At 53.2% G+C, this 19,868-nt stretch overlaps 1 protein-coding gene and 1 long non-coding RNA gene across 8 annotated transcripts in view; both read left to right on the top strand.

The window, feature by feature from the left end:
* MPRIP (myosin phosphatase Rho interacting protein) overlaps window positions 1-19,868 on the top strand; it is a 72,802-nt gene that overhangs the window by 37,031 nt on the left and 15,903 nt on the right. For 3 of the 7 annotated variants that reach the window (XM_057408481.1, XM_057408484.1, XM_057408483.1), the window contains exons 6-16: window positions 623-833; window positions 2,037-2,553; window positions 7,997-8,138; window positions 8,655-8,771; window positions 11,524-11,580; window positions 12,376-12,444; window positions 12,653-12,742; window positions 13,085-13,194; window positions 14,131-14,169; window positions 17,418-18,003; window positions 18,888-19,004. In XM_057408481.1, coding sequence (XP_057264464.1) covers window positions 623-833; window positions 2,037-2,553; window positions 7,997-8,138; window positions 8,655-8,771; window positions 11,524-11,580; window positions 12,376-12,444; window positions 12,653-12,742; window positions 13,085-13,194; window positions 14,131-14,169; window positions 17,418-18,003; window positions 18,888-19,004 — 2,055 coding nt within the window. The remainder of the gene's footprint in view (window positions 1-622; window positions 834-2,036; window positions 2,554-7,996; window positions 8,139-8,654; window positions 8,772-11,523; window positions 11,581-12,375; window positions 12,445-12,652; window positions 12,743-13,084; window positions 13,195-14,130; window positions 14,170-17,417; window positions 18,004-18,887; window positions 19,005-19,868) is intronic. The other 4 variants (XM_057408486.1, XM_057408487.1, XM_057408485.1 and 1 more) reach the window with 3 other exon arrangements.
* LOC130598744 (uncharacterized) lies at window positions 4,897-6,400 on the top strand. The gene is made up of 2 exons (XR_008972067.1): window positions 4,897-5,304; window positions 6,011-6,400. It is a non-coding gene; the product is annotated as an uncharacterized LOC130598744 (long non-coding RNA).

The following is a 19,868-nucleotide window of genomic DNA, read 5'->3' as shown; positions in this document are numbered from 1 at the left end:
TGGGGCTTGGCAGAGGTGAGGGGAGCATTTCCAGGTTCCCCATGAGTCAGGACCTGACAGACCGGTTTCTCTGTGGGTCTGTGGTGCTGCACATGAATATGGGTGCAGGGCCCCATGCTTGCACCAGGCAGCTTTCGGGAAGAGCTGGAGTGTAAGGGCAGTGGTGAAGGACCTTGAGTGCTGCGTGAGCACGAGATGAGCTTTTCCCAAGGAGTTACGTGTTGGTAGCCAGAGCATCCTGTGTGCCATGCTGGGAGGAGCAGTTCCTATCCCAAACAAAGCCAGGTGCTGCTGCAGCATTGGCTGAAGCAGTTGTTGGCTTGGCTTTGCTCTGGATCTGTTTCCAGCTGGATGCATGGGGAAGTGTGGATGGGTTTGGGAGGCCTCCCTGGCAAGGGATGTTTCCTCTCTCGTTGTCAGAGTGATGGTCACTCTGTCCTGACCTGTCTGCCACCAGGCAGGGTTTCCATCTGCAAGCTTTTCCCTTTGGGAATGTGGTGGTGGCACAGGACTGAGCATCGTGGGCAGCACCCAAGCCATGTGGGACCCATACCTCCAGGGACAGCCCCGTGTGGAGCTGGGGCAACCCCTCTAACTCTGCTATGTTCCTTGCTCTCCTTAGGAGCCCGGTCCTGCTAAGATGGCTGTGACCAGCAGCAACATCCCCAGTGCTGAGAAGGTCCCTGCCACCAAGTCCACGCTTTGGCAGGAAGAGATGAGGGGTAAAGACCAAGCAGATGGAGGCAGCAGCATCAGCCAAGCGCAGAGCACAGTGCAAGGCCAGGCTGGGGCTGCCAGCTCCCTGAAGGATTCCGTGCTGGACAGCAAGGAAGGTGAGGGATGGGGATGGTGTGATGCTGCTGTGACCTGGTTTGAGCAGCTGAGCTGGCTGAAAACCACCATAGAAGGAAAAGTTTTCTGTGGGTTTGGTTCCTGGAGCATCCCAGCAAAGAGAAGGAGGCAGACCTCTTCCCTGCTGTGTAGGGACCGGATCAAGGCATTACAGGGTGGAGTTTAAGAAGGAAAAAGTGGGCATCACATGCTGGAAACCACAGTGTGGAGCCCAATCCTGCCCCAGCAGGGAGATGGGGCTGCCTGCCCTCAAAGGTGATGTTACCCTCATGCTGGGGGCAAAATGAAGGGGGAAAATGCCTTTTCTAGCCCCTCCACATCCTAGCCTGGGCCCAGCTGCTGTGGCTGCCAAACTCTATGTGTCGCTTCCTCCTCCAGGGCCCTGTTTACATCTGGTCTCCCAAATGAGTCCCTGGAAGGTACCGAGGCCTTGACATTGTTCTCCCTGGAACAGCAGGGGCTGGGGACAGGTCCCATGGTCTGGGAATGTTTCCTTTGTCTGCCTGCTTGGGTGGGGGATGCTTCCCACCTGCTCCCGGCTGCCAAGATTGAGGTGTCCATTGCCTTGTGCCCATGGAGCTGTGGTTGATGCCAGGCTGGGAAGGACAGGGATGGAATTGCAGCTGTGATTGCAGCCTTCCATTTCTTGGTTTGAAGGTTTAGGTTGTGTAGTGATAGGACAATGAAGAATGGTTTTAAACTGAAAGAAGGTAGGTTTAGATTAGATACTGGGAAGAAATTCTTTACTATGAGGGTGGTGAGACACTGGAACAGCTTGCCCAAAGAAATCGGGCTGCACACCTGGAAGTGTTTTAAGGCCAGGCTGGATGGAGCTTTGAGCAACCTGGTCTAGTGGAAGGCATCCCTGCCCATGGAAGGGGGTTGGAACTGGATGAGCTTTAAGGTCCCTTCCAACCCAAATCATCTGTGATTCATCTGTGCAAGCCCAACCCAACAGCTGGACCTGCATCCCCGGTTCCCTGCCAGACCATCCCACCACCACCATGGGCACGAAGGGTGGTGAGGGTGGAAAAGCCACGAGTGCAAGAGGTGGCACAGCGTGGGGCTGGGGCTCTCATTTCCTGTCCCTGTCCTGGGTGGAATGAGGGTGATTTTAAAAGCAGAATCGAACTTGGAGCCAAGTTGGACTCGAAAGCGAGCTCGATGCCTTCTGTGTCCTTTAGACGAGAGCTGCATGAACGGAGAGCGAATAGACTGCGGGCGGAAAACTCGTGTCGAGAGCGGATACTTTTCCTTGGAGAAGACCAAGCAAGACTCGAAGCTGGAAGAGCAGCAGCTGCCGCCCCCACCGAGCCCCCCCAGCCCCAGCACCCCGAACAACAGGTACAGTTATCCCAAATCGCCCTCACAGGAGCATGCCCAGCCCTTTCCTTCCCCAGGTACCCGAGCAGGCGACCGAATGAGTCACAGCTTCTCTCTGAACTCCTTGGATTCGAAGAGCACTTGCCCCACGCACAAGGACTCCGGCAGCAGAGATGTAGGAAGGGGAGCTGAAAAATCGGGGCGTCCCCTTTCTTTTAAAGCCAGCCGGCAGTACACCACCCTGGCCGACGTTCCCAAGGCCATTAGGATCAGTAATCGGGAGGCCTTCCAGGTGGAGAGGAAGAGGCTAGAGCGGAGAACCCGGGCCCGTAGCCCTGGGAGAGAAGAAGTGGCCCGGCTCTTTGGCAATGAGAGAAGGTAAGGGATGAGTGGCTAAACTCCTCTTTGCATGCTTGCGACAGCAGCGAGGCTGCATCCCTGCTGCAGCCCTGGATGGAATCCCTTTGTATTCAGTGCTTCTGGGTTTAAGGATGCTCATCCACACCGAGTAGGAGGTGGGATGTCCTTCTTAGTGCCAACAGGCAGGTATTGCCCTGCCTGGCTGCTCTGGGGGTGCTTGGCTGAGGTGGGTGATGCTCAGTGGCTGTATTTGCAAGCAAGCCCACCTTTCCTTGTCCCCTCCCCAGCACGGCACACGCTGGCAGCTGGCACCATTAACTAGGTTAGCTCTCTAAATGGTGTTAGTGCCAGGTGCCTTATGCAACTGCCTAATGAGCTGAGAGAGGTTGCAGAATGTCAGGGCATTAATCTGGGAGAGGAGAGGCGGGTGCAGTGCCAAAGCAGGGCTGCAGAACAGCTTAGTGTGGAGGAGGACAGGGAAGGAGAGCATCCACACACACGCCTGCTCCACGCTCCGGCATGTTGCATGCTCTCCGGGCGAGGGACAGGCTCGTCTTGCCCTGGGAGAGATGGATTTGTGCAGGGAGGGCAGCAGAGCAAACCAGGAGACAGGCCCCGGGCGAGAGGGCCGCCTGCCAGTCTGATTCCTTTGCCCTGGTTTTCCTCCGGGCATGTTCTCTCTCGCACAGTTTCAGCAGGCTCTTCTCTGTTTCTTCCCAGCCCCTAAAGGATTGTTTTCCAGCCTGGCTTCTGAGAGCTGGAAGTGGGTCTGGGAAGTATGGCACAACTTTGTGCCGGTCGGCAGGAGGATCCCAAACCCAGCCCAGCCCTAGCAGTGTGCGCAGCGAGTGCTGGACTGGGAATAAAGGAACCAAACACAGGTTTGGCTTTCTCTGCCTCATGAATTAGGCTTTCCCCAGGATGGAGAAGGATGCCATACGGGTCACTTGGCCACTTTGGCTGGAGGCAGGGCTGAGAGAAGGCTAGTGACTGCTGGTTTGCTGGCTGTGCAGTGTGTTGGCTCAGGTGTGGGTCTGAGAGCATGGGTTTGCTTGCACAGGACGCCCTGGCCAGCACCTGTCCCAGTGTGAGAGGACAGCGTGTTCCTTAAGTCCTTGCTCCAGCCCTGGGGTATGCTGCAGCACTGGGATCCAGCATGGAGCTGGGATGTACCAGCCAAGGGCAGGGAGGAATGGATTTACAGGCAGATAATAGGCCTAGGAGAGGATGCTGCTGGCATAGACTGTCCTTTTTTAATGTCAGCCCCATTCAGTGCCTCCTGGCGGGTGCCTTTTCCCAAGGAAAGTCTGTTTTCCCAGCCCAGCTGGGTTCCTGGACCTGTTATTAGCTTTTTAGTGCTTTATCAGTAGGGCCTTTTATCAGAGCAGGGTGGGTATAGGGAGAGGAGCAGGCCCTGCAGGTCTTGCAGCCCATGGGGCTGAGCTTTGACCAGTGTTTGGGAGGGGAATGATGGCAGAGAGCAGCTCCAGCACCATGCCAGAGCATGACCATTCAGCAGCACCCTGCTCAGCTTGGCTTGGCTGCTTCTTGAATTGGAGTTGACTTAGTCCACGTATCCCTCTCACTTTATTCCTCCAAGCTCAGGCTGTGCTCTTTGAGGTTGAGCAAATACAATAACTCACTTCCATGCTGTTGGGGTCAGCTTTTCCCTTGGAGTTTAACACCATTTCTCATCATCCTTCTCAATAACCCACTAACACAACCAGAAACACTTGCCTGAAGTCACTTGCCCTTATGCCAACCCCATAGGCGCCAGCCAGGCATGGTTCAGATCTGCCTTTCATCCCTCAGTGCAGCCAAATGAACTTGCTTTGATTCTGGTGGCGTTTTTGGTTCTTCCTCCCCTTTTTCCTTTGTTTACCCACCATAAATCAGTGCGAGTGTCAGAGCTATGGATGGGTACCCCGTGGCACACCTGCAGGCTTAAGCTCCAGATAAAGCCGTTTCCAAGGCTTCTTGTCCCGTTCCCTTACAGTAAGAGATAACGATGTGACTTAAATCCAGGACTGGGATGGAAGTTTTCCATGTTGACCACTTATACCTGAGGCTGCCTCCACGCCCCGTCTGAGCTCGCAGCCACTCAGAGCCAGGAATCTGGAAGCAGGAGATCATCTCCAGGATTTTGGCACAGCGGCAGAGTGCGAGTTCCCTCTGCTGGCACGTGGCAGGACGGGGCTGCCGTGCCTCCACATTCCCATCTCGCACCCATCCCTAGGGAGAAGGAGCAGGGGCAGCTCTTGGGAAACCTCGTGGATGAATCTTGAAGCCTTTTGGCACAGAGAGTTTCAGGGATGTCCCCAGCCAATTGGTCCCTGTATCCCAGTGGATATCCCAGCAGGGATAAATCCTGGCACATCTCAGGAGGGTGGGAAGGAGACCACCATCGGGTGGGGAGTCCTTGGGGTGCAAAGACCCGGAGCCCTTTCCTCATGGAGCTTCCTGGGAAGCGTTGGGATTTCTTGGTTGGCAAACTTGGCTTTTCTTGCACGCTTTCAGGGATGCAGCCTCTAAGCCTGTGCGTTTTCCTGGTTGACCCCGTGTTCTGCTCATGCTGGCAAGAGTCCACTGTGGCATCTGCTGTAGGAGCATGGTCAGGGGGCTGAGGGTCTATTTCTAGCCTTGATAAAGAGCTGCCTGAAATCGCTTAAAAGACTTTCCTTTCTCAAATCCCTTCTCTGGAGCTTCTGGATGTGGCAGGCTCTGCTCTGAATGCTGCTTTTACCCATAGAGGAGCGCCTGCTTTCCCAAGTATATATATCTATTTTTCCCTTGTAAAACTAGCTTCTTCATTTTTGTGGGCCTTTGGGGAAAATTGCTCTTCCTTTCCCTGACACTCGCTGTCTTTCTTGCTGCTCAATAATGAATGAATCCAATAAAAACAAACCCTTTTCTTCCAATCAAAGAAAATCACTTGAACGATAGCTCGTGCTGGTCTTTATAGCTTTCCTTCCCACCCCACACCCCCCTCCACCTCACAGCCCAGATCTGCAGCTCAGGTTTAATGGCCTGGGAAAGAAGAACAGCCTGCATGGCCGAGGAACCACTTGGGATGAGCTTTGTAGTTGAGAAAGCACTGAATGGCACCGCAGCTTTTCAAACGCTTCTTGGTACCTGCCCGCGGCCTTGGTTTGGCAACACAGAGCTGCTGTTGGGAGGGAGCAGCTCTCCCCTTGTGATGGGGAGGAGAGGACAGCCCTTCCCCTCCCCATTCCTTCAGGATCTCTAGCAGTAACCTCTCTGAAATGAGCTAATGGGAAATAAAAGACGATTCTTTCCTGTAATCCGGATGATATTAACCCTTGGGCCTGTGATTTGATTGCAGTGATTTATTTTTTTCCTCCTCCCTTTTTTTAATGACGAATTACTGGAATGATTTTCATTTTGTTTTATATGTAGATGCAGAGATATAATTTCCTCTTCTGTTCATTCATTTTCCAGCCTTATTTTCTTCCAGGTCTTGTTGCTCTCCACCTTCTCCTGCTGTGTTGCTGTGTGACGTGTCCACCTTTACTTCGCCTGCTTCGCTACCATCTCATCTCAATCTCAAGCCGTAGAACAACCTGGTGGTGCAGCCCCTTTCATGAGAAATCAACCTGCTTTTGATTTTGTTTTATGGTTTTATTTGGTTGTTTTGGTTTGGTTTTATTTTCCTCCTGATTTTGGTTTTCTTCAGGCCTTCACCTAAACAGGGCACAGACAATGTTAATTCGTGGAGCTCTTACTCCCTCCTAAACTGAAACTCAGAGAAGGCTGGGCCAGTGTGAAAAAGGTTCAAATACTGTGTTCCTAAAGCAGTTCCCCATTTGTTGGTGGATGGAGGATGTGGATTTATGCTTCATAGACTGGCTTATGTGAATGTGCATCTCATGAGCAGAACATCCCAGTGGGATTGGGAGCTCTGTGCAAGCCTGGGATCTGCCCGCTCGCACTCTGCAAACTGGGAGGCAGCAGGAGCTGAGATGATGTCCCATATAAACGTTACAGAGGTGTTTGGATTTACAAAGCAAAGTCTCCCATAACCGATTTTGTCCCTTCCTCTTTGGCTGTGGGCTTCAGCACCCAGTCCTGGCAGCCTGGCTCTGAGAGCAGTGGGGGGCCCCAGCCCCCTGGGGTATGTGATGTGCTCAGATTGTTGATTTCATTGATGGAATTTGGTGCAAATATTGGTTAAAAACTGAATGCTTCATGGGTTTTGAGCCCTGAATCTGCTGTTCTTTCTCTGGGAAGTGTGAAAAATGTTATTTTTGACAACCTGTTTCCCCTCATGTGGTTGCCAGTGTGGTTTTCTTGCACATTAGAGGTTTACACAGAGCAATCAGCCCTGATTTGAGATGCGGCACAAGTGGGTCCAGGTTTTGTGTCTGGAACCCACCTGGACTGAGCTTTTGGGGAGGTTCAAAACTGAGCTTTAAACCCCACAGCTTGGAGCTCAGCTGGCATGTGTGGTGGTGGTGGGTTATTGCTTCATGTTCCCATGTTGTGGTCAAAGACCTGAGGTTGATAGAAGAGACCTGGGCATGCAGACTTAAGACACCCAGTAGGTCCTTTGAAAACTCCACTATTTCCTGTGGGTCAGCAAGCAGCTTTCTATGCTGAAATGGTGCTTTAATTCCACCTGCAAGGCTCTTTCCTAGGAGCATTCCATTTGGGTTTGGTCTGGGGTTGGCTCCTGTTCTGTTCACATTTCTTCGTAGTTCTCCTCCATCCTCAGAGACATAAGTGCCACAGTGCAGTGGGTCACCAGGGCGGTATCTGAGATCCCAAGCAGTGCTCCCTGCTGTCCATACTGCATTTGCAGACCAGTTTGAGAGGAGGATTGAGCTCCATGGTTTTACAGGGGATGCCCTAGTGTGCCTGTGCAGGGTGCTCCTCATCTCATGCCTCTTCAGCTGGTCCAACCTGCAAGGCAGACCTGTTGTCCAGAGGCACCTATGGACACCCCTCTCCCAGTGGAGCCCTTTGGGTGTTACCTGTGTGGGGCTGTTTTTACAGGCTGTCTATTGCAGTGAACACACAGGGTGACCCACAGGCACCCATTGCCTCTGCACCCCAGCTGGGTCTGATGTGTCTCTGCTCTGTGGTCTGGGGAGGGCTGTTGATAGCTGCAGGACTGGAGGGCAGAGAGAAAGCTTGAGCCAAAGCTCAATCCCAGCCTCTCAAAGGGCTGTAAAATATACACGTAAAAAGCTATTGCTGGTTTTGCAAGGGGTTTCTAGGGATTTAAGAGGATACGAGGGAGGTTTTGTCCCCACTTTCAATGATCCATTGTCAGATTGGGGTGGTTTCCCCTGGATTTGTGCCCGCTGCGACATGCAGAGAAACGGGGACCAGAAGCGCGGTGTCCGTGAGCACTGGGTCAAGCACTTGTGGGGTTGTACAGCTCAGCTCAGTTCCGGGATTTAAACCGGCTCTGGTTTCCCTTTTCCTGTCTGTTTTCCAGGAGATCCCAGGTAATTGAGAAGTTTGAGGCACTAGATATTGAGAACGCAGAGCACATGGAAACGAACGTGTCGGGCGGTGCCGCCCTTTCCAGCGAGACGCGGCAGGGCAGGAGTGAGAAGAGGGTTTTCCCACGGAAAAGGGTAAGCTACTCATCCCAAGTCTTGTGGGGTTTGGGAGATGGGATCTGGCAGGTTTAGCTATAGGTTTAGTTATACAGGGTTTGTCCCTGGGTGGAGAGGGGAACTGGATCACAGGCAGGCTCATACAGGAGCCGGACCACTCTGTGTGCTCAGTCTGTGCAGGTTTGCTGCTCGCTGCTCTGCTCCCATGGCCCAGCTGGAGAGTGGTGGAAAACCAGGCTGTCTTTTCTCCTTCCTCCGAAATAGAAACAGGGAAACTTCAGATCTGCCATGGCAGGACACAGCAGGATGGGGCGAAGTAACAAAAGAAACGGGGAGTTTTGAGAGTCCCAGATACACTTGGATATATTGGGAACACATTAACACCTGAGAGGACAAAAATGTGTCGCCAGTGCAATGACACTTGTTCTGAGCCTGAGATGCCCCTTAGATAACAGGGATTTTTATGCCATGAGCCAAGAGAGCAGGACTCTGTCCTAGTTCCTGCACTGATCTGGGCTAACGCTGTTCACACAGGACTTCACTTGTGAAGCTGCAGCTGTGGGCTCCATCCTGGACGTGTCTGCCTCTCCTCTGTCCCCGCACCGTCGGGCAAAGTCACTGGACAGAAGGTCCACGGAGTCCTCTATGACGGTGAGACAGCAGGGCTGTGTCCTCTGCCCTGGGGGAGGATGTGAGAGGCCCTTCCCAGGCAGGTCCCGTGAAAACTGGGCTGTCTGCTGCTTTCCTCATAACTAGGATGTAGGATGCACGCAGATTTGGAGCAGGTTTCAGTGAGAGTCATAGGGGCTCTGCTGGAGAGAGCTGCACTTCTTACTTTTTTCCATCTACTGTTCAAAAAGGAGTCCTTTTCCTTCACGTACAGCAGCAGCTTGGAAATCAGCCATTTTGGTTGTTATTTTTCCCTGGAATACCCCATGTCCTCAGTGCTTTGCTCGATGTGTTAGACACTGATGCTGTAGGTCACCCCTGAGGTGCTGGGGTTGCCAGCCAGAGCTCCTCTTTGCCCTGTGCTGTCTCTGGGTCATGACTGAAGCATCTTCAGACAGAGGTAACACGTGGCTCAGTTTTCTAATGCCACTACCTTGATGTTTGTGCAGTTGCAGGTGAGTGTGAGTGGGATGAAGGCTGTGAGGAAGGGCCAGACGTCCCTCCTGAGCTTTCCTCCCTTTGCATATTTCAGATGCTCACCAGACCTGAAGGCAAACAGTACAGAGCAAACACAGAATGCTTTCCTCTCGCTCACCACCCTTCTGTCGGAACAGAATAAATACACTTGCTAATCTCTCACAAAGATTACAGAGCCACTGTAAATACAAGCTGCATTTTTTGTGGATGGGCGACTTCCATTCAAGGACTTGCAGAAAAATGCAGTGGCTGAGTCCTCATGTGGACTTACACAGCCATAAGAGTGATTGTAACTTCTTGGTGGTAACAGAAAGGTGCAAGAAGTGCGCATGAGGTGGAAATGCACAGCATCCAGTGAAGGCAAGGAAGTCAGTGGGAAGAAAACCATTTCCTTGCATTAAATACACCTTTATTGTGCCACTCCTGCTAACAAAGTAGGAACATAAAAACCTGCATGCCTGCTTGCCTTGCAACCAGGATTGCAAGACTCTCCCCTACCCATTAAGTTCACTGTGTCAGATCAGGTTATCCATCAGGATAAAAGCCAAGGGAGAGTTCATCCCTTGTTAGGCTCTGTGAGTTCAGCAGAGCTGGGGCTTTGCTGCATTGGGTATCTCTTCCATCAAGTGCTTCATCTGAGTTTGGTTTCTGAAGTCTACACCCTTCAGTGGCAGCTGGTCCCAGACATTTCATGCTGGAGCAGCTTTGCAGCTTCGGGCACAGTCTGTGCTCTCCTGTCTGCCTGAGGAGAGGAAAGCAAAGGGATTTCCATATGGAGCAGGACCTACAGGAGAAACCTTCTGTTCCTGGTGTTTCTGTAGTATCTCACTGCAGCCTGCTCTGAAACATGCATACACTGCTTAGCAGCATCGCTCCTCTCTGCCTGCTTCTACAGCTTGGCTTAAATCTTAGGGAAACTAAGAGGTGAGTAAGAATGCTGCTGAGGAGAGGTTTATCTGCTTTTCCAGAAGATTCTGTTTATTCCCAGTTGATAAAAAACAGGTGAAAACTAACTCTTGGAGTCCTTCTGTTTTCCTTCTCCTCAAAGTGCATAGTTGGGAGCCAGTTATCCTTGATCCAAATATAGATTCTTTTCTTGATGCTCTCCTATAGTACAAGGAGGGGCTTCAACAGGATCCAGACCTTAAGAGCATGATCCCACTTGCACTTCGGCAGAGAAGTGGTGGTGTTGCTTTCAGGATCAGTTAGGGCTGAGATCAGGATACCCAGCTTTCAGCCTGCTTCAGAGATGGATGTAGTCATGGCCAATGCAATATTCTCTGCAGTTTGTCCATGGCTTATTGCTGCCTAATCAGCAGCTCCTGGCAGGCCTCGGTGGGTTTATTGCCTGCAGCCACATCCCAGCCAGGGCTGCTCCAGCTGGTGTCTGCCTGTTCCCTCATCCTGTTCCACATGCATTCATGAAGGGCAGTATGGCATTTACTTCCCCCCGTGTTTTTGTGGAATGAGGCTGGGTACCCACCGCGATGGGAGCACCCGAATATGTGTGCTTCACAGCATCGGTTTGATTGAACAGCCTTCCAGACCCCAGTTTTCCATTGATCCCATTGCTGTACCCTGTCTCAGGCACTACAGCTGCATTTCACACGCTGCTGTCCTTTCCTCCTCCACTCTGCAGCACATGGAGCAGCTGGAAGAGCTCAGCCTCGAGGGAGTGAAAGCATTTCCACCACATCCTTCCCTGCACATGGGCAGGGCTGGGAGTGAGGGCTGGCAGGGGTTATCCCACGCTGCCTTGGTTGCTTTGCTCAGGGCTTCAACATCCCAATGCATCCTCTTTGGAGTAAAGAGCAGGTCTCATGTGGGTGATGCAGTGCTTGGATCCCCTGGATTTCCAGCCTTGCTTTGAACCCTGCAGCCTTGCAGCCACAGCACGCTGTTTTTCTTTCGTAATATATAATAGAGGGACAGAACTGCCTGCAGTCTTGCTAATTCCTTGCTGCTCCTTCCTCTGTAACGCTGGTGTAGCAGTAGGAAATTGCCAAGGGGAGTGCTAGGAAGAGAACAGCCTCAATAAACCATACAGCAAGTCTTTGTTCCTTCTGGGAGCAGACATTTAGCCACCACACAGTATAACGATCCAGTTTGGACTAGTTGACCTTTAAAAAGGTCCCTTCCAACGCAAACTATTCTATGGTTCTCTGACTTTAACTGTTACTGCCCTCTTTTATTGCTGTTGCTTCTGGGTGCAGATGCTTTTGCCCTCCCCTCTGATCCCCCTTCTCTTTTCTTGCAGCCTGACCTCCTGAACTTCAAGAAGGGCTGGTTGACAAAGCAGTATGAGGATGGGCAGGTGAGTCTGGGAGAAGCTTTGCCCTTCACATCGATCCTTTGGTGCCATTGTCAGTCCTGATTTCTAGCAGCCAGTGCTCACTGGGATGTCCTGGCTGCACATGGGGCTGCTCTTGGCACTGACAAAGCTCCAGTGTCCTTGCAGGGTGGGTGAGTATTGGGCCATGCTCCAGATGGGAGAAACCAGTTGCAGGTGCAGAACAGTGACAGGGAATTTGTACAATGCTGGAGCCAGGCAGCAGTGGTTGTGTGCAAGCCCTATGCAAGTGGTGTTTGTCTTGGAGCAGGAGTATCTGGTTCTCTGTCCTGGGGACGTTTCAGAGACCCACAGTGGGATATCATGTCCTGGGGAGCTGGGGCAGCTTGGATAGCAGGACCGGTTTAGTGTTCCCATTCTCTATTAGTCATGAGACCGGGAGCAGCCGGCTCCCTTGTGACCCAGCAACCCCTTTGGCGTCAGTAATGGCTCAGATAAGGCCTTCAGAGCACTGGGGAAACGGCAAGGCCAAGGAATATATAAATGTCTCTGAGCTGGCTCTGAGGGGAGCAGCCACTGCTGCCTTCCTCCTGTCCATTCCCAGAGGGATGCAAGATGCGCTGCTCTATGACAGCCTTAGAGGCGGGCACTGATGCCAGCATGGGTTTGCTGGCTGTTAGCAATCCCCTTCCCTTCCTCCCATTCTTCCTGTTGAGGGGAAATGAAGGTGTCTGTGCTGGGTGACTGTGACAAGATGCCTGGGCTTTGCTGGTGGGGAAGGAGCAGGAGTGTAACTGCTCCGTCTTGGTTGTTTCCTAGTGGAAGAAGCACTGGTTTGTGCTGACCGACCAGAGCCTGAGATACTACAGAGATTCAGTGGCTGAGGAGGTAAGTGTGTTCTCCATCAGTATTCAACCCATTGCTCTGCACCCAGGTGCTCCCAGACCAGCCCCAGACAGGTTGTCTTCCCAAATGCTGAGGTCCTCGAGCATCACTCTTCAGAGCTTTGTGCTTCTCAAGGACCCTGCTCCCTGTGAGCCCACCACACTTTGGGGTTGTAAAGCATAGTGTCTTAGTTCACCTCTTCCCTCTCCAGGCAGCTGACCTGGATGGAGAAATCGATTTATCCACGTGCTATGATGTTACTGAGTACCCGGTTCAGCGAAACTACGGCTTCCAGATCCATGTAAGGAAAACACGGGAAGGAGGAAGTCTGGCTGTGGGACAGCCAATGGGGCCGCTTATGCTGTGTTGCTGCTTGGGGATGCTCATCTGTGGCAAAGGAAACATCTCCCCAGGCACATAAGAGAGGCCACCCAGCACCCCCAAAATGCTCCAGGGGTTTATGGCCTAATTCCCACTGTGAGCACGCTCAGGGATGGAGGGGCTGGATGTGACCTCCACGCAGCCAGGCAGCAGTGCCCCAGCACTGGGTGCTTGGGGCTGGGTGCAGGGTGGTATTGGGGTGTATGGGATGATCCTGATGGGTGCCATCAGCTGCTCTGAGCCCGTCCTCCTCCCTCCCTAGACAAAGGAAGGGGAGTTCACCCTCTCTGCCATGACGACGGGCATTCGCCGCAACTGGATCCAGACCATCATGAAGCACGTTCGCCCCACCACTGCTCCAGATGTAACAAGGTAAAGGGGGGAGTTTAGCAGCCCCTGCAGTTGTCTGGTTTGCTGCGCAGGAATAACTCTTCCTTTATCCCTTTTCTCTCCTCTTTCGGAGCCTGTCCGTTCCTGGAAGCTGCGGCTCTTTCTCACATCCCTCTCTCTGGGCTTATTTTGGATACGCTTTGTGGGGATGCTGATATGCTGAGTTACTCTTTTAACGCGTGCACGTTTCAAAGAGGGTTGAAAATGTGGCTTTAATTTGTGCGTAGGAATATGCAATACTGTTCCTATATCAAGGCTCCTCTGGATTCCTACCAGGTATTGTGAAACCACTTGGATTCAGTTGTGTGAAAGGGTTCCCCCTTTCCTCTGGCTACTGTTCAGCACGAGCTGCCCATCCCCTTCGCGGGTCACAGCAGCACAAGCCCAGGGTTCAGTTTAGAAGCTGTTTGGCTCGGATGTGTTTTAAACTCCAGCCAGCAAATCTTCCCTCCTCTTTTGATCTTCCAGAGCTCATTCCCCTGTAGTAACACTCGCATCTCCTCCTGCCACCAGTGCCAGAGGAAGGGACCCCCTCGCTTCACAGAGTCCCTTCTGTGGGCGCTTGTGGCTGTGGGCAAAGGGTGGTTGACCTCCTCACAGCTAACTGTGCCAGCCACACTCGTATGGGCCACCTCTTGCAGGCTTCGTGGACACGGACACACCATTAACTCCGTCTCCTGTCCTTACTGTAGCTGAAACAAGCAGGTTTTTGCCAGGTTTGTCCCTGCATTGATGGAATGGCTCTTCTCACCCGGTGCTGTTGACATGGAGATGCTCCAGCCTCTCCTTCCCCATCCCGCTTGGCACTCGGCCACTGTTTCCCAGCCCTGCCCGAGCTCTGGTGGATCTCGCGGGGGGTCTCGGGGAAGCCGCCTCTCTCCTCATTCCTGTGTGTGTTTGATTTCCATGCAATCCCAGGAAAAACTTCTCTTTGAAACTATCCGTGCTGAAGCCCAGGTTGGAAAACTGTGTTCTCTCCTGTATTAACGTTCTGTGGTTTGTATTATCTCGTGATTCACTGCATGCTCCTTTTCTGCACCTCGGATGGGAAGTCCTGCAGTTTCCATTTAGTTTTCTTTCTTTTCTTTCACCCCCCCCTTTATTATTTTTTTCCCTTAAATAAAAGCCAGAGAGAAGGGAAGAAGCAACCTGGTCTTGACACTTGATTTCCCCACACTGGTATCTTCCGATGTGACTATAGATGAAGATGAAGACCCAGGAAATTGGAGGGCATCTCTCTTCCTTTTAAGAGCCAGATATAGCCCAACAGGTTACTGCAGCGCAGCAGACCTGTGCTTGCTGCCTTTGCATCTGCTCCAAGCCCATGCAAAGTGGTTTGGCTGGTTTACCCTCATGAGAGGGTCCAAGCGCAGGTACCAGTTGGGCAGTAACTTGTTGCACTGCATTAATAGACCATGAATCACAATCCTGAGCTGGGGAAAAGGGAATTATAGGTGCACTTCTGTCGTTTTGCACTGGTTTGGATGGGGTACGTGGGTTAGTCATGTTGCTGGGGGCTGAAGGGCTGCACCATGTGTGGAGCAGGGCTGTGCTCACCGGTGCCTGCTCACAAGCCCTTTGCCGTGGTGTGGGGTATCCCATCCCATCCCACCTGGTTTCAGGCCCATCATTAACCCCTGCACCCACCTTGTGAGCAGGGCTGCTGGAAAGCCAAAGGAGACTGCCAGAGGGCTCATGATGGAGAGGTGGCCAATGTCTGCACAGCATGGCTGGGGTGCAAGAGGGACGTTAGCCTGGGTGCTTGGCTGTGCTGGGATGGTGTTGGTGTTCACCCCATCCCTAGGGCTGGTCTGACTCCGTACACACCTGCAGCTGTGTCTCTCATTAACCCACTGCCATGTCTCCACTGAGCCAAACACACTCATTACTCAAGTCCTAATTACTGTTTAGATTGCTTCATGTGTCAGCCCCTGGTGGGGGGCAGGTGCTGCTCTGCTCCCTGCTCTCAGCACTGCCCTGCAGTCTGCAGAGACACTAATTACCCTCTGCTAATGATCACCATGCAGATATAATATACCCACAAGCAAGAAGGTGGCTGCTTCAACGATGGGGCACTGGTTCCTCAGTGAGGGTGAGCTCCCCAGAGCTCCCCCAGTTGCCTGCAGCTTCTTGAACACACCATTCCCGCAGCCACGTGTGTTAACTCCCCAACTTCTCATTTGGACCTATAAATACCATTTCAAGGCAGAGATCCCCCCCACCACCACGTGATGTGAATTGATTTGGGATGGAGGAGATGTGAGATGTGTGAGCAGAATTAATAGCCCTGGGCGCTTGCGAGGGATGAAATGAGAATGGTTGGGTCAATCTTATGAGTGTCTTAACTCCGTCCCCAGTGCTGCTTCCTGACACACATCCATGCCCTTTGCAAAGCAGCAGAGGAGAAATGAGCTTGGGAGATGTGTCACCTCTAGAAATACCAAGATTATTCCATGTGGTATTTAGAGCAGCATCGTTTCTGTCTCTCATCAGCATCCAAGGGGCCCCAAGACCCCATTCCTAGTGCTCTTCTCCAGTTTAAGACTCAATCTCATCCCTGTTGTGCTGATTTTAAATGCAGCTGTAATCACTGACTCCAGACTGAGTGCCTGGCTTTGGAGTTGTGCAGTATCTTCTCATGCTTACGGAGCGAGGAGGTTTCATTGTGCTGCCTTTTGGGTTTATTCTATTAGCTGCAAGTGACAGAGCTGAAAAAGGAGTTATCTCTTGAGCTGCTTTTAGCCTGTGTGTCTTGCAACCCAGCTCTACTGAGCCTGTGGTTTGATCGTGGATGAAAGTGCATCGGAAGATACTAGCCCCAGACCCATGCAGAGTCATCTCTTCTGCTCCATCCTTTGTTTTGGGTGTATGCACATACATCGAGGTTGGTGGCTGCTGGGGTGTGTTTCCAAGGCTGGAGGAGAAGCCGTGCTGCTCCCTCCTGGTCACTGCAGTCTCAGTGCATGTGGTCCCATGGGGCAGAGCCCTTGTGGCAGAGATTTACCTGCAGCGAAGGGCCTGGGGAGCTGCTTTCCAGCTCTTCCCACTGCGTCCTTGTAGAAAGCTTATCGAGGCTATGCTGGAGGCTGGAGCCTGCGGGGAGGCTGTGGTTGTACTGGAAGCAGGGAGAGCCAGGAGTCAGCCTGGGCAAGCAGGGCTGTGCCTCCGGAGGCATCTCAGGAGCTTCTGGTAGCAAAGAGGGTTCAGCACATGCCTGCCACTCCCTCGGGATGGCTTCCTCTGCAGGCTTAGCACACTGCTGGTTTCTGTTTTGATTTTGATTTGCATGTGACGAGGCCGGCATGTATTAATAAGCTAATCCTGCATTATGGTCTATCCATAGGTTGGAAACGGTATTACCTTCCCCTGTTAACTTCTCCCTGCCTGACAAGTCTGTCTCCCCTCCCAGCCCACCACCTCAGCACTCAGAATTATTCCTTGCTTGAGAAATGGGCATTTGTTGAATAACTCTTGGCTCTCCTTTGCTGCACTGACAACCGCTCGTACAGCGTGCAGACCCCGTGCTGCCCTCAAGGTTCCCCAGGGGGGATCTGTGCTTTCAGTGCAGATAGTGGCACGGAGAAGTTTTCAACCCATTCATACCCCGACTTTGCCAAGCTCAAGGAAAACCTTCCCCCCCCTGTTACCCAAGACCTTTGGGAGCTGCTCTGTGCTTCTTCGCCCCGCAGCTCTGAAGCCAGACTGACTTTGGTGGGACTGGTGGCATCCTCCTCCCTGCAAGTACATGACTGTGGCTGCATCGACCAGCGTGTGTGCATGGAGCCCTGCAACCAGGGTGGTGGGCACTGAGCCAGCCACCGGGTGCTGGATGGAGGAGCTTTGGAAGCCTCTTCCCTGCCTGGCAGGATGGTTTGGGGTGGCTGCCTCGGCCGCAGGCTGCTGCTGGGTCATGGTCACCAGCCCTGGGGCGGCTGCTGAGGAGGAGCGAGGTTGGGATCAGCTGCAGAGCAGCCGGGGTTGCTTGCACCAAAGCTTTGCACACCAGTGTGACCCTGGGGAAAGGCAGCAGCAGCTCCTGCACCTGAGAGGCAATGGGAGATGGAGGGGCAGGGGGGCACCCACGTGGCATTGGCTTGGGCTTCCAGCAGCCCCTTTCCACCCAGCTCTTCAAGGCATGCATGGGAGCGCCTGGCTGTCTCGAGCACCCGTTGACACTTCCCTTCACCCTCTCTGTGTCCTCACAGCTCTCTGCCGGAAGAGAAAAGCAAAACAAGCTCTTCCTTCGAGACTGGTCCAAAGCCGAGCGAGAAGCCAGATACGGAACAAGCTGAGCTGGACCCGGAGCAGAAGCGGAGCCGTGCGCGGGAGCGCCGGCGAGAAGGACGGTCCAAGACCTTTGACTGGGCTGAATTTCGCCCCATCCAGCAAGCCCTGGTGCAGGAGCGTGCGAACGCTGCAGACTCCTCCAGTAGCGGCTCTGCCGCCTTCCCCAGGGACACCGGTGCCACCGACGCCGACACCGGAGAGCTGGAACGGGAGCGGGCCCGGCGGCGGGAGGAACGGCGCAAGCGCTTCGAGATGATCGACGCTGTGGATGGGGCAGGGTCGGAAGAGGCGCTGAGGATGGAGGTGGATCGGATCCTGCCCGTCCCGGCAGACATCAAACCGCAGAACGTCCACGTGGAGATCGAGCAGCGCTGGCACCAAGTGGAGACCACGCCGCTGCGGGAGGAGAAGCAGATCCCCATCGCGCCGCTGCATCTCGCAAACGCCGAGGACCGGGATGAGGGGCTGTCGAAGCAGCACTTGACCACACTGCTGGAGAAGGAGGTAAAGGGGGGTGTGCGGGGGGCTGGAACAGATCCCTGGGGTAACTGTAGGAAGCCTGAGCAAGGCTTTAAAAAGCTGCTTTTATCCCTGCTTTGCAGTGGCAAGGGGTGGGGATGCTGTAGGGTCCCCTGGGGAGCTGGCAGGGTGCAGATCCGTGTCCATTCCCATTCAGCCCTGCCAGCAGCTTTCGTGTTCCCACGGCTGCAGGAGGGGCTGTTCTTGAGGAGCACTTTGTTTTACCCCCTCCCAGCCAGTACAGCCTGCACTGTACAACAGCTGGTTGTTGGCCAGCATGGCTCTGATGAGATGGGCACAACTGGTGTGTGTCAACCAGGCCCTAACATCAAGCTCCTACTTCTGTATGGCTGTAGAGATTTGTGTCTGTGGTGATGTCCACAAAACCATAACTGGCTTCAGTTGTAGCACACACCACAAAGGTTCCCTTTCTGTGGAGCCTCCATCAAACAATCTTGGGTTTGAGGAAGAGAAAGGAGGAGACTCAGCTCATTTGGAAGAGACCCATGCCTGAGATAACAAAGCTTGTTGTTAGTTGGGATTGAGGTGTATTAGGGGTACAGGCATGGAGTAACCAGGAGTATCGCCTATCCGAACTGGGCTGGGATTTGCCAGGGTCATGCCTGGCATGAGCTGGTGCCATTCATCCTTTGCTGCAGTGAGCTTTAAGGACTAAACTAATCATAACACAGTTCTTTTGGTGGGGAGGGATTTGGCCTGGCAAAATGAAACACGGATCCCAGAGCAGAGCAAAGCAGCGGTGCCATCAACAGCCCCATTCATGCTGTTCTGTATCCCCTCCAAACCCCTTGCTCCTTATGACCGACTCCCTGCTCAACTCTCTGGACTCTGTCTCTGTGTCCCTCCAGCTGGAGCAGAAGCAGAAGGAGGCCCTGGAGCTCCTGGAGCAGAACCGGCACCTGCAGGACCAGCTGAAAGTGGCACTGGGCCGGGAGCAGAGCGCCCGGGAGGGCTACGTGTTGCAGGTAGGGGAGCAGGGAGGAGAGAGAAACCATCCTCTTCTCTGTGTGTGCCCGAGGGGGACCGAATGGTGGGCTTTGGTCTGGGGTGTTTGTGGTTGCATCCTGGTTGATGCAGAGATGTACATCACTGAGTGGGCTCCAGGAGCAGCCGCTGTTCCCCTCTTTCTGTATCCCAGATACTCCCTTCAGGCTGTGGGAATAAGGCTTCCTAAGCATCGTGTAGCCCAGTGTGCTCCTGGATGAGGAGTTGGTGTGGTGGCTGTATAGGCAAACACAGCACATGCAGGTGGATCTCCTGGGCACATTCCCTGCAGCCAGAGCAGGATTTGCACCGGCGCAGCCTGTTGTCTTGGATCTTGGTGGTTTCTTCTCTTATAAGGTGCTTTTCCTCAGCAAAGCTTTGAATTGTGTTTTGGAGGTGCTGGCAAAAGAGATGGCAGAGTCTCTTGGGAAGCCTTTCCTCCCCTCCTCCAAACAAAGCGGACTTTTCCCAGCCCTTCCTCTGGGAGCATCCGTGCCTGGAGGAGCCGTGGCGCCTGCAGGGCAGCTCCTGGCTGCTCTCGTGGGTCCACAGTCCTGTTTTGTGCAGGGGCAGCATTCTGACCTGTTCAAATCTACTTGGCCAATTTGGCTCTGGATGGAAGCGGCCACACACTGAGCTCCCATGGCAGCAAACCCGATGTTGATGCTGAATCTTGTGTCCTTATTTCCCATGGGAGGAATCTCCCCGGGAGGAGTTCCATAGGCATTGGAACCAGCCCAGGTAGGGGAGGATCTTGCCTTCCTTGCCAGTGATCTCCTTGGAGAAGTTCTTAATACATTTACTTCTGGAGTCCCCAGGCTGACGGTGCTTGCTTGGAGGAGTTC

Source organism: Pezoporus wallicus, unplaced genomic scaffold (genome assembly GCF_028554395.1).
Source record: "Pezoporus wallicus isolate ANWC-B61680 ecotype Strahan unplaced genomic scaffold, APGP_CSIRO_Pwel_v1 scaffold_14666, whole genome shotgun sequence".
Taxonomy (NCBI): Eukaryota; Metazoa; Chordata; class Aves; order Psittaciformes; family Psittacidae; genus Pezoporus; species Pezoporus wallicus.
Note: the sequence above shows the minus strand (reverse complement) of the source record. Positions and strands in the feature narration are given on the sequence as shown.